General features: G+C 30.0%; 1 protein-coding gene across 1 annotated transcript; it reads left to right on the top strand.

Annotated features, from left to right (window-relative positions):
• The first annotated feature begins 5,536 nt into the window (after positions 1 to 5,536).
• Positions 5,537 to 9,099, top strand: LOC114418709 (RNA polymerase II subunit A C-terminal domain phosphatase SSU72). Its single transcript, XM_028384179.1, has 4 exons — positions 5,537 to 5,927; positions 7,429 to 7,574; positions 8,421 to 8,539; positions 8,762 to 9,099. Exons 1-4 carry the CDS (start codon positions 5,713 to 5,715, stop codon positions 8,861 to 8,863), a joined length of 582 nt encoding a protein of 193 aa, XP_028239980.1. The 5' UTR covers positions 5,537 to 5,712; the 3' UTR covers positions 8,864 to 9,099.
• The last annotated feature ends 4,477 nt before the right edge of the window (positions 9,100 to 13,576 follow it).

Raw genomic sequence — 13,576 nt, 5'->3', positions numbered from 1 at the left:
TTTATTAATTGTATAGAAGTTGAGAAAAAATAAATTGAAGGTTAAGATTGATGATTGTGTGACTGCATAAATGTCCCAAAATTACTCGTAGAGGATACATTCGACGTCGGGATTTATCTTGCAAAATAAAATTATTTTTAACACATGTTTATTTCAGAAGAAAAAAAAAGCTTAAATAGGTGATTTTTTTTGTCTTTTAAATATGACTATAATCTAGATGATTAAGAGACAAACAAATGGAGATGGTTTAAAGTAAATTTGTTATTTATTTAGTAATTATAAGGTACTTTAAGTGATTAAAACTTATCATTTTAAAATGTTTTTAGAATGTAATTAGAGTACTTGATGAGATACATATTTCACGTTGATGGAAAGGATAGGCCTAGATATCATAATAAAAAGGGTGATATCTTTACAAATGTATTAGGAGTTTGTAGTTCAGATTTGATGTTTATATGTGTTATCTAGGTGGGAAAGGTCAACAAATAATTCTGAGGTATTATGAGATGTTTTGCATTGTCAAAATTCTGAACGGTAATATCATGAAAATGATATTTTATTTTATATATAAAAGAAAATTGTATGATTTTTTGTTTTTAAAACCATTGTAGAGAAAATGACATCTTACCTTTATGTTTATGCAATTATATATATGTGATTATTTTTATTGATCTAGAGAAATGGAGCTAAGCAATGTAAAGAACAAGTCAATTGAAAAAAAAAAAAAAGATAACAAGCAAGGACAAAGGAGAGGACACAAGAAGTTACTTCTCATGGAATTTGGATATGGAATGTGTATTAGCTGAAATTCTTAAAGACCAAAGGAATTTGGGTAACAAGTGATGAAAATTGAAAAGCAATGGCATACAACATTGCAACTCAAGTTTTTTCCAAGCGTTTTGGAGTTCAATTCAAAGGAGATAATGTTAAGAATGGCTTTAATCTTTGGAGACAATGGTATGAAAATTGCTAGTGATATTCTTAGTCAAAGTGGGTTTGATTGGGATAGCACAAAATACATGATTAATGTTGAAAATAAAAATGCATGGAATGAATATGTCAAGGAAATAATCTTTTTAATGTTAATTATTATTCAATTAAACTTATTTTGTATTATTATTATTCTTAACATGTGTTTCTTTTGTTTTTAAGTCACATGATGAAGCTAAACAATTCCATTCAAGGTCATTCCTAATTGGGATGACATTGTAGACTTATGTGCAAGGATAGAGCTACTGGAATTGGAGCAGAGAATGCATTAGATGCAGATGATCCCATGAGCAAGGAAACAAATGAAGAGGAAGGAGTTCATAGTGTGAGTATTGATTTAGAGGAGTCAAGTTATGCAACAAAGAAAAAGACTTGCACAAGTAGGAGTGGAGAGAAAGAAGGGATATTTGCCTCAACGAATGAAGTGGCATTGTCAGTGAAAGTTTTTACATAAATAACTATGCAGAAAGTGGATATTAAAAAGTGAATGGTGATGAAAGAAGTTGAAGAAATGTTAAAGGAAGTGCATAATGAATTAAAGAATGTGCCTTATTTAGAAAGTGAACTTCGACACAAAGTCATTGATTGGTTTACTCTAAATCCCAATAAGTTAGCAATTTTAATATCTCTTCCATTGGATGAGAATCAGAAATACATCATGGGTTTTATGTCTTTATGCCAAATTAGAGGTAATTCTAGAATATGCATTTGTAGAGCTTGTAACATCCCTTTTTTCGTAGACTAGATTAAAAATAATTTTAGAAAAAATAAAAAAGGTATTTTATTTATTCATTTGATATGGAATAAAATATAGTTTGTTTTTATAAAATAATAAAAATAAACAAATAGAGTAAATAATAGGTTGTGAGTACCCTATGTATAAATAGCGATATGTTAGATTAGACGGTAGCTTTTACGACTGTTCATCCTCTCAATTCGTTTTTCCTCTCCTCCTCCCCAAAAACTCTTTCTTTTTCCCGCAGCCCACCAAATTTGTTTCATAAAAATGACAATCTTAGACTCATTGCCCGTTGGATCGTCGTGAAATTTAACAACAGGGTTCACCACTCAATGTCGAGCATTATCACCGTTGGGAATTTCTAAATTATGTTTGAGTTGAGAGAAATTCCTTTCGCATGGTAACCTTTTCTTTTCCCACAGAAACCCAAAAATAGTCCAATAAAACAACGATCCCGATTTCATTAACCGTTGGACTTTGTGAAATTTTGATATGTCGTTCGAAATTCAATTCCACACATCTTCACCGTTAGGATTTACAAGATAATATTCATGGAGGGAGATAAAGGAATAGCACGAAGACAATACAAATGAAGGCTTCAATCTCTTCTCTGTCTCTCTGCCGTTTGGGAATTCTATCGGAGCAGTTGAAGAAAAAACTTGAGAAATCCCAGGGAATCGCTAGAGATGCCGCTATCGCTGTCAGAAGACACGTGAGCCCGCTTAGAGATAAGGGATGAGTTATTCACAATTGGGGATTAGTGAGAATATGCATAGGGATCCTTAGAGGGTCAAATTGAGATTTATTTTTGGGATGTTTTATTATATTGAAATTCTTCTTGTATGATTTTGTGAAATTATGTGAGGGATTTTTACTCCCTGTGGATTGAGAAATATTCTTGTATAATTTGTTTGTGCTTTGAATAATACTAGTGTAATAAATAGTTATATTAGATTTATGAAATTATGATTGAAATTGTATATAAGTGATAAATTGAATATATAATGAATTGTAGAATAACATATTACTTTGATATTATAATATTGTTATGGAGATTGAATATAAGTGCAAAGTTGAATGTGTTAAATTGTGAGATACACGTAAATATAAGATGATTGATTATGACATTAATTGTGTTGTGAGTTATGAATTATACAACAACCCGACTAGTGTTTATATTGAGAAAAATGTTTATGCGCAGTGTTAAAGAAAAAGTGTAGGTTCCTAGTTAGGAACCAGTGTTAAATTGTAGCGCAATATGTTGTATAGTTTAAAACACGAGTGTGAGGTTGTGAGTATTGTATAATTCATGAGCAATGTCTATGAATGAAATATGTGATGAATTGTGGAATGACATGTTTTTTTGAGATCACAATATTGTTATTGAGATTGAGTAAAAGTGTAAAGTAGAACATGTGTTGAATTGTGAGATATGTGAAAACATGTGATGATGGATTGTGACATTATGAGATGTGAAATTGTGAATGAGTTTTGGTTGTGAATAAGTGTGTGATTAACTCTTGATGTGACATTATTTGTGTTGTAAGTTGTGAATTGTACAATAACCCGACCAGTGTTATCTTGAGAAAAGTATTAATGCGCGGTGTTAAAGAAAAAATGTAGGTTTCCTATTTAGGAACTAGTGTTAAATTGTAGTGCAATATGTTATATGTGTTTAAAACACGAGTGTGAGGTCATGGATATTGTATAATTCACGAGCAATGTTTGTGTGCTAAAATGATTTTAGGGTTGGACCTGAATTAGGAGGGAGAGGCCCTGACGGACTCTTCGGAGTGTAGGCCTTGGGGGTCACCCGGTTTATGTGCTCCTTTAAGCCTATCTTGATCTCATATGTTTGGAGCATTCTCGCAAAACACTATGACCCTGACTGGTCTCCCTATGATTTTACTTAGTGAGAGTGATCTGACATACCTATTGTGTGGTGTGTCTTGTTATGTACTTTTAAGCTCCCCAGGGTGGTTTTTCATTGACATGGTACCACATTGCATATAGGCTTGAGTCTTAACATAACTGTCTCATGCGCTTGCTAATTGTTTATTATGACATTGATGTGTTATTATGTCTTGATCAGAGTGTGTGATTCTTGTGTAATGTGATTGATGATTGAAAAGTGTGATTGATGGTTGAAAAGTGAACTTTAAATGACAAAGTGACGGAATTACGTGAGTTACGTGTAAGTAAGTTTTATTTGGTTTATATGATATGTATATCTAGTTGTCTTACTTCTCTATTAGTTAGGAATGTGATAACTCACTTCCTGTGTGTTATTTGTGTTTGGATCCTGTGATGATCTTGAACTTTGTGTTCGGGGGAGCAGATAACTAGATAAATTGCTTTAAGGAACCTTTGTGCTGAAGGATGTCGAGACACAACGCTCTGATAGGATGTGACATTGGGGTATGGGGTTTTATATTAATTGTATGAAATCTTAGATGACCTTGTTTGAGCCAATATGACTTTATTATTTATTTGGACAAGTTTGAATATGATGCAGAAGAAAGTGAATGTGAGTCTTTTATCCCTTTGAAAGACTTGTATTTAAAAATGTTTTTTAAAAAATACTTTTAATTAATATTTAAATTTTTATTCCTTTGTTAGTATATATGTGAATGGTAGAGGGTGTCACAGAGCTTAACTACCTAGTCAACATCTATACATAACAGTGCATAGATATTAGACAAGTTGTTTGACTATAATTGCTATGACTTTCTTTTTAACCAGTTATATCTTTGAATAGCCACAAAGTAGTCGAGGGTCAACTAATGACAACAACTTTAGTTTAACTTTCTTTCAAACTAGTTTTTAATTTTTTTTATCATGAACTTATAATTACATGGAAGTTTACTGAGAATGAATATTGGAAATGAGCTGATCTCATATTCATATATCTGAGCATTTTTTCTTTTTGTGATTTTTAAGATGAAACTAATGATGGAAAAATGATACAAGTTGTGTGATTTATTTTTCAATTTTTATTTCTTGTTGGAAAGTATATATTTTTTTTATGTTGTAGTTCTAAGTTTTTATTTTTAACATATAATTGGAGAAGTAATTACTTTCTTTAAAAAATAAAATTTATAAGTGAAAAATTACTTATTTTAGTAAGAATTTAATTTTTTTTATTCAATTACAAAATTTTAGAAAGATATTTATCATTTTATCAAAATAAAAAATTTTAAAAATGAAAAAATTTAATTATTCTATCTGAACACAAGATTTTAAAAATAAAAGAATTTAATTTTCTTATCCAAACAAAATTTTGAAATAAAAAAATTAAAATTAAAATAATTAAAATTTTTAAAATTTAATTTTTTTTAGAATTCTAAAATTTCTATCCAAACGCAACCTAAGAGATTCATTATTTGTAACAATTTTTTAATGACAAAATTTGATTTTATATTTCATATTTAATATTTTAAGTAGGACTTTTTTGGTAATTAAAAATCATCAAAATCAAGTCAATAAAAAATTAAAAACTCATTAATTGCTTTATAAAAAACTTTAAATCTTTTTGTTGACTTGATTCTAATAATTTTAAATAGTAAAAAATTATATTTTTTTAAATTTAAAATAAAAAATCAATTTCAGATAATAAAGAATCGTCATAAATTATGAATCTTGTATTCCCTCATATTGTATAGAAAAAATTAAAAAGAAGATTATGCAAATTAAAAAACTAAAAAAGATATCTTTAAATTTACAAGACTAAAAAAATAAATAACCCAAATTTAATTTCAGTCCAAAATTCACAAAATTATATTAAACGTGACAAAGTTACTCGAACAATAATTTGGTCTAGCTCATGTGCCCTAAGTCCCCAACTACGCCATTCATTGCTTGTGTTGGGAGCTGTTCTGTTTTCTTCTCCACTTCAAATCAGCGTCTCAGTTTCAAAGCAAACATCGACAACAACAAACTAGAAAGAAAGAAAGGAACACGAAACCTCAAAAAAGCAGAACACCATGAAGTTTCGGTACGCGATGGTGTGTTCTTCGAACCAGAACCGAAGCATGGAGGCTCATTTCCTGCTCAAGAGGCAGGGCTTCGACGTGTCCTCGTACGGCACCGGTGCCCACGTTAAGCTCCCTGGTCCTTCCCTCAGAGAACCCAATGTCTACGACTTCGGAACCCCCTACAAGCACATGATCGAGGACCTCCGCAGAAAAGACCCCGATCTGTATCCTCTTCTCTCTTTTTGTTTTTCTTCTACCCTTTTGCTCTCTTTACTCAAAAATCAAACCCGCAACTCCTGGGCTTGCTTCCAGTGGAAAAAGCTTCAATCTTTTCGCTTCAACAATTCACTTTTGCAAGCTGTGTTGGTGGCAATTTTGCTTTTGTTCTTTCAATTTTGTGGATGCACTTTGATTTGTGTTTTTTTTATGAATTTTATTTAAATGGGTATAAAGGGTTTTTATACTGTCATCCTATTTATTTACTTTTATAATAAGGACGTTGCTAGGGTATTCTTTAAGGAACTAAGAGAGAAAAATATTTATTGTATAAACGTAAAAAAGATCATGGGTTGCGCAATTTTCCGTCTCCTAATAGAAATATTTCTACTATAAGTCTCTTAATAATGCCTTTAACATTTGCCTTGTAATAATTACCATGATAGTAGTGCTTAGAGCATCTACAATGCCTGATTGCTTAAATAAGTTGTTTATCTTAAATTTGTGAGCCCAACAATGCTACACGGATTTAAAATCTTTACACAAAAATTTAGTCCAATGTTAAAGTTGTAAGAGGGAGTGCTTAACTTTAGTCACATTAAATTTTGTAATTCAAAAATGATTCTTTAATTGGTAAGAATGAATTAAGCAGCAGCTGCTTATATAAGCAAGTCACTTAAGCAATGTACTGTCAAGTCATATGTTCCAATGGTAAAAACTTTTTAAGCAACTTTGCTTAATTTTAAGTAACCCATAAAGCACTTGCGCTGGAGATGTTCTTAGTAGTATAATTTTGGATTGGTTGACATTATAAGTTTGGGTAAAACACTATTCTGGTTCCTAAAAGTGTATAATTCTGTCACATTTGGTATCTGAAAGTAAGTTTATTTTTTTAAAAAATAAAATCCAACCCTTAAGAGTGTAATTTGTCAATTAAGTGATAATATTAACATATGTTTAAGACTTATCCTAAAAAATTTTTAGACTGACAGGGCATAAAACATAGAAAGTAAACTTGCTTTTATATGGGCAATAGATGCTGAGCAAAAATTCAATTATTTTTAATATCTTTTTATGTAGTTGTTTTGCATTTGTTACACTAGGTGAGGATTGTTTTGATGGAGTGAGCAACTTTTCTTCACCATGAGACCAACAAGTGGTGTGAATTTTGTGTAGGGATTAGCATTGTTTATGATCTTATTTAATAGCTTTATGAGTGAATAGACCAAGATACTGAGTTAACCCGCTTGTTGCAGCCTTGTGGTGGGAGTTGGGGTAGCTTGCATAAGGTCATAGGTTGAAATCCCATGCGACCATTGTACACCGAAACTAAAAAAAAAAAAAAAAGAGTAGATACTGAGTTGGTGAACACAGTAATGTATGTTATCTATATGTCTATCATCTGTTGTTGGACTTGTATGTTGGATAATGTGTTTACTTTGCACTTGTATTCTTTTTTCTTATTCTGTGTGGTATGGTAGCTTTATGGAACCTTGACTTAGAGTGCAGCTACAAACGAAACGGAATCTTTCCAATGCTTAAAAGAAATTCAACAGTCAAATTAGCACCGCAACGGTGGCAAGAAAATGCCGCTGATGGTTCCTTTGATGTGGTAGTTACATTTGAAGAAAAAGTGTTTGATATGGTTATTGAAGGTTAATATTCTTCCTGATTTGTTTCATTCTGTTTTCTGACCATTGAATGTTCTGAAGTAACTGAAAATAAATTTGGGTTGTAGGATATTTGAATTTGAGTAACTTTTTGATTGATGTTTACTTTCTAGTAATACAAACCTTCAGCTTCACATTATGTTTGGTTGATAGCCTCTGTGACAGTTGGGTTTTAAGCTGAGACATTTGTTAGTGGGGCTAGAAGGAAGTTTAGAAGAGATATTTCTAAGCCAATGTTTTGGGATGGATTTCAAACAAATTAAGAGAACAAGAAAGGCAGGTGTTTGCAGCCCAAATTTTACAAGGAAGTTTCAATATCATTTCCCCCCCTCCCCCCCTCCCTCTCTTCTTGTTTTATTGACAGCAGAGTTGCAAATACAGTGCACTGATTTCTGTGTTTCACATAAGATTATCCTTTACAGCTGTTGGCTGATCCCTGGTTGTTTAGTCATGGTGATGTTTTTTTTAATTGTTATTCATTTTTGAAGTATGTTTTGCCTGGCCTAAAAATTAATGGCCAGATTATATAGTTATCCCAGCAATGAGAGTAATGCATGCTTGATTACTGGGTATTTCTTACATTTTAGTTTTTAACTTTTAAGTTTTAACTACATTTCCTAGTTTTGGCTGAAGCTATTGTTTTATTGAAATTCATGAGGCTGTCAAGTTATTTTCTGAGTCCTTCCATGGATATTGTTGTCGTATCTATCTAGTTGTCTACCATATGGAAACTTTAGCATAGATATGTGTGTTGAATGAAGACCATATTAAGTTTAATGGCTCTGTAGTCATACCTATGTTTGACATCCATCTATCTTTAACAATGTGCAGATCTCCATAATAGAGATCATGCTTTATTGAAAACTGTGCTGGTAATCAACTTGGAGGTAAAAGATAACCACGATGAAGCAGCCGTGGGAGCAAGGCTTACTTTAGATCTCTGTCGGGAGGTTTGTGTCTCACACAACCTATGTTTTTTTTGTATTCATAGTATATGTACGTTTTCTGTTAACTTGCTAAGAAGCTTTTGAATGTATGAGACCAACACAACGGGTCCGGCAAAATTCAAGTGCCCTATAAGAATTTTATGTTATGATATGGAGATGACTCCTTTTTTCTTTCTTTCTTTTTTCAATGTTTCATAGCTTACTATGGATATGTTTTATGCACAGATTGAAGCTGCTGAATCATGGGAAGAGTCAATTGATGAAATTATTGCTGGTTTTGAGAATAAACATCGGCGGAAGCTTTTGTACAGCATCTCCTTCTACTAAAATTACCCCAGTCTCCCAAGAAAAATTAGTGACCCATTTTTGTAAATTTGACATGTAGATCTCGTTTGAAAACTAATGTATTGGATGTTGTGCATTAAAATTTAGTAGGATTAAACTACCAAACGATAAAATGATTGTTGCCTACCTGTTTTATCTGTTCATTCGGCTATCTGGCATGGATTTTTTTTTTTTTCTTTTTAGTAAAGTGATCAAGATGTGTGATGAGTTTATTGATTTGGAGGGTAGGGTTTGCTAGTGTTTGAACTTTGAGACAGGATATTGTTATTGTGTTTAATTTAGGCTTTGCCCCAAGAGATAAGGAGACTAGGCATTTTCAGGTTATGTTGGTCGGATTGTGTGTGCTGTTTGGGCACAAAAGTTTCCAGTTACAGTATTAAACTGCCCAATTAATTAATTGGCTTTTAGAGTGCTTTAATAAATTATAATGTGTCAAGTGTCAACGCAGATTGACACAAGTGATCAAACATTTGGAGTTAACTCATCCTCCTCATAGATGTAAGTAGGTTTGATTTCTCCCAATGTTGCTAAAATCTTGTTTGGCACCTTGTCCTATGATATTGGGGATGTTTCCTTGTCTTATCAATTTTATTCACACAAAAGTATAGGTAATGAAATGATAAAATGGCTTTATCTGCTTGTTTTTGTTTGTGTTATTATTTGGGCATCATGATTATGTTGGAGTCTTAATATAAATTGGATCGGTTGTGTCTGGCTTTCATCTTTTGGGGGTGTTAGGAGCATAACTTGTACAGCGTTTGAGTGGTATAGTTTATGTTAAAGAAAATAAAAATATAAAAAAAAATTGAATTAAAATAGAGTATAAGGGTATGTTTGATTTGCTAAAAAGACATGAAAGACAGAATAACGTTGAACAAGTAGCTGAATCATATGACAACTTTTTGTATTGTATGTTGTTTGAGTCAATGCATAATACAAGTAATTTTATGTTGCATTTTGTTTGATGTGCTTATGCACTGGACAAAATAATGTAAATCTTACTATAAAATCCTAGGTCCATTAGCAGTACCTTAATGGCGCAACAAAGGAGAGGCATCTCCATGGAGGAGGCGTGACCCCTGATGTCATCGGGCGTAGGGCCTAGCGGTGTGAGGCGACACAGTGGCACAACGTGGCCTCGTCGAAGATGGTCAAAAGGAAAAAAACATAATGAGAATGAGAAAGATGATGATAAGGACATTTGAATAAATTAACAATAAAAAAATAATGAGCAAAAAGGAAACAACAGTCCATACGATCCTTGCCGACGGCCAAGGTATGACATGGGATAATGAAAAGTTAGAAAATAAGAATAGTATTGTATTTTTACTTTCATTAGACATTGGACAAAAAGTTGAATGAGGTTTAGTAAATTATAAGTTTTTGGATATTCGTCCAGTCTTCTTTACTTCGTATCAACCTTCGGTCTTTTTTTAAATCAAATATTGGATAACTATTTTTGTGTTGCGTCTCTTATTTTTTTAGCGAATCAAACACACCATAAGAGATATGAACTCCACATGAATCCTATACAATTTTTTCTTTAATTTTTTCTCGTCTCTCTTCCTCAACACTGTAGCTCCAAATAATGATGAAAATGTACACTAAGAATGAACCTTCGGGTAATACAAGGCCCATTGACAAGTCCAAGAGGCCAGTATAATGGGCTAGAATACGTGCATTGAGTAAAAAGAAGCTATCGGGGGAATGTTGGGAATTTCTAGGAACACTCAACATTTTTGCTAGGACACCCAGTAATACATAGGATTTTTTTAATTTTTTTTTCAAAAATATAATTTACAATTTAATTCAAAATTAATGGTCCAAGTAAGGATCAAACTTGTGTCTTCTACATTATTAATAAAACACTCAAACCAACTGAGCTAATAGACACATTATATTATAAACAAATAATGTCGTTATATATAATACATACTAAAATTATATAATGAGCTTTTCAATATATAAAATATATTTTTCAAATCTATTTAAAATTTAGTAATCTTGTATTTTACAATGCAAAATCAACTATTAAAATTTAGTTTTTTTTATAAAAAAAGCAATACCCATTAAATTTAATAATCAACTACTAATGCTGTAAATTATTGTTGAAAGACACCTAAAATTCTAAAATATATATTGTTTGAAAATAATGTAATACATTTTTACAAAAATATCCTTAATTTAGTATCAATTCTTAATTACTAGTTTTATAAAAATTGTTTACAAAATTTCTGGAACCCCACAAAAGTAGGGCCTTGACGGCCCAGTTTATATACTATCATGATAGTAAAATTTTTAAAAAATTAGTTTTTCAGAAATTTTTTATTCATTTAATTTATTTACAAAATTTGATAATTAAACAAATTTGATATTTAATTAAATGATATATTTAGATGTTTATTATAATGATTAAAAATTAAATAAACATGATCTTTAATTGAATGATGTATTTATATTTTTTTTTATAGAAATTGATAATTAAATAAATTTGATATTTTTTTACATATGTAAATACTTATTAAACCTATGATTTTTATTTATAATTTATATATGTAAACAAATTAATTATTAGATAAAAAATAATCATCACAAAATTTATTATGTAAATTTACATGTACATTAAATATAAATTAGAAATTTTAGTGTTATATATAACGACACTATTTATTTATAATATAATGTGTCTATTAGTTTAGTTGATTTAAGTGTTTTATTAATAATACATGAGACACAAGTTTGATCCTTGCTTGGTCCATTAATTTTAAATTAAATCGTAAATTATATTTTTGAAAAAAATAATTCTATAACCACATACGGACTGAAAATCATTAGATCTAATAAGGATTGACAATCCGAATGGACCTAAGGATTGATAATCCATAAAATATAAAAAAACTCATGCATGAAAAATGAAAGACATTTTGGTTCATATTTTGATCCTTTCACTGTATTGGTGGGTATCCCTAAAAATTCCTGAGAATGTTCTAACACATGCGTGAAAATGAAAGTTGATAATTTGTTACAAATCCACGAGTATAAGGGGCATGGCTTCGAATGTTGTGTTATATATATATATTTTTTGTATTTGTACACTAAAGTACAGCTACCGGAGGAAGGGGTAATCTAATCACTTTGAAAACGACAGAAATTATCAAAATATATTTTATTTTCTAATGAAGTGTTTTCATATGCATGTTCAAGAATTACACTACGCTGGACTTGTTTGAGATTCTGTTATACCAATGGTAATGACTTTGCTCGTTCCAGAATGCTCTAAATGTAAAACCTCAAAAAATAGTGAATTATATTAAGAACATTATCATGATATATATATATAAATCAACATGGTAAAAGTAATTTGACACGCAACATGAGTGATGAGACCGAGTCATATGTTTATAACTCATCACCAATTCAATCATTTGCATTTGATCAGTTAATAACATTCTTTTTTTTTTTTTTGGGTCTAGAACAAATAACGTTCAAATGGTTTACAATTAATAACTTTTTATATTTTTAGGAATTGACCAAGGCTGTTTCAAACGCCTACATTGAACGCAAGACTGCGCCAAATTTACAAAAGAACGTTCCTTGTACATAGTGCAGCATATAAGAGTATAACCTCTTGTGTTTTTTTTAAAGGAAAAGTACAACCTCTTGGTATTATATTATTGCATTATTCTTTTAATTATAATTTTCATTCCCCTAATTTGAATTGCGTGTCATTTTACTTTTTTTTTCAAAACTCTTTAACTAGTTTAGTTGACCTATTTATAAAATGAAGTAAATTTAGTTTTGGGGTGTTTTTCTATCTAGAATTATAGATTCTAATTTTCAATTGAAGTAAATTTAGATTTGAATTTAAATGCATATTTGACTAAAATTGAATTAAATTAATTTTTCTTCACTTTCAAAATGGTTTAAAACAACAAAAAGCAGGTTCAAGACGTGTTTTTATTTTAGTTTTAGTTTTTAAAATTATTTTATAAAATCAATTTTATTAATGACTATAATGTTGTCAAAACCTTGCCTTTGCACATATATTTATTTCTACTAAATATATTATTTATACTAATATTACTTATTTATTAACATTAACTTATTCATATATACTTGTAATATTAATTAAATACTAAAAAAAATTAATAAATATATAATATTATAAATTTTTTTAATTATAATACTATGTATCTTTTCCTAAAATAAATACTATATATATTAATTATAAATAATCACTTTGCTATACATAATTTTTTTCTTTTATAAAATTTCATTGCTATAATTTTTTATTTTTTATTTGCATATTTTAATGAATGGATTAAGATATTATCATCAATATGATAACTTTTTTTTTATATTTTACTAAAAGAAATAATATTTAGATGATATGTTTACAATTAACCTTTCAATATATATATATCATGTCCAATACACTTATATTTCTGTAGAAAAAATTCAATATATATATTAATTATGATTATTAATTTTTAATCTCTTTTATAATTTTTTTATTGAAAGGAACAATAAAGAATTAAAGAATTTTTGTTTTGATGAATAGAATCAAGTGTGCGACTAAGGCAATGCCTATGCCATAAATAAGTATTAAAAATGCATATATGAAATCACGATGACGTCAAACATAACGGAATCGGGAACCGTTATCGAAGAGAGACAGAGTCTGCCGTTAAATGG

This window comes from Glycine soja, chromosome 7 (assembly GCF_004193775.1).
Source record: "Glycine soja cultivar W05 chromosome 7, ASM419377v2, whole genome shotgun sequence".
In the NCBI taxonomy this organism is placed as follows: Eukaryota; Viridiplantae; Streptophyta; class Magnoliopsida; order Fabales; family Fabaceae; genus Glycine; species Glycine soja.
The sequence above is the reverse complement of the archived record's forward strand: the minus strand, read 5'-3'. Positions and strand labels throughout refer to the sequence as shown.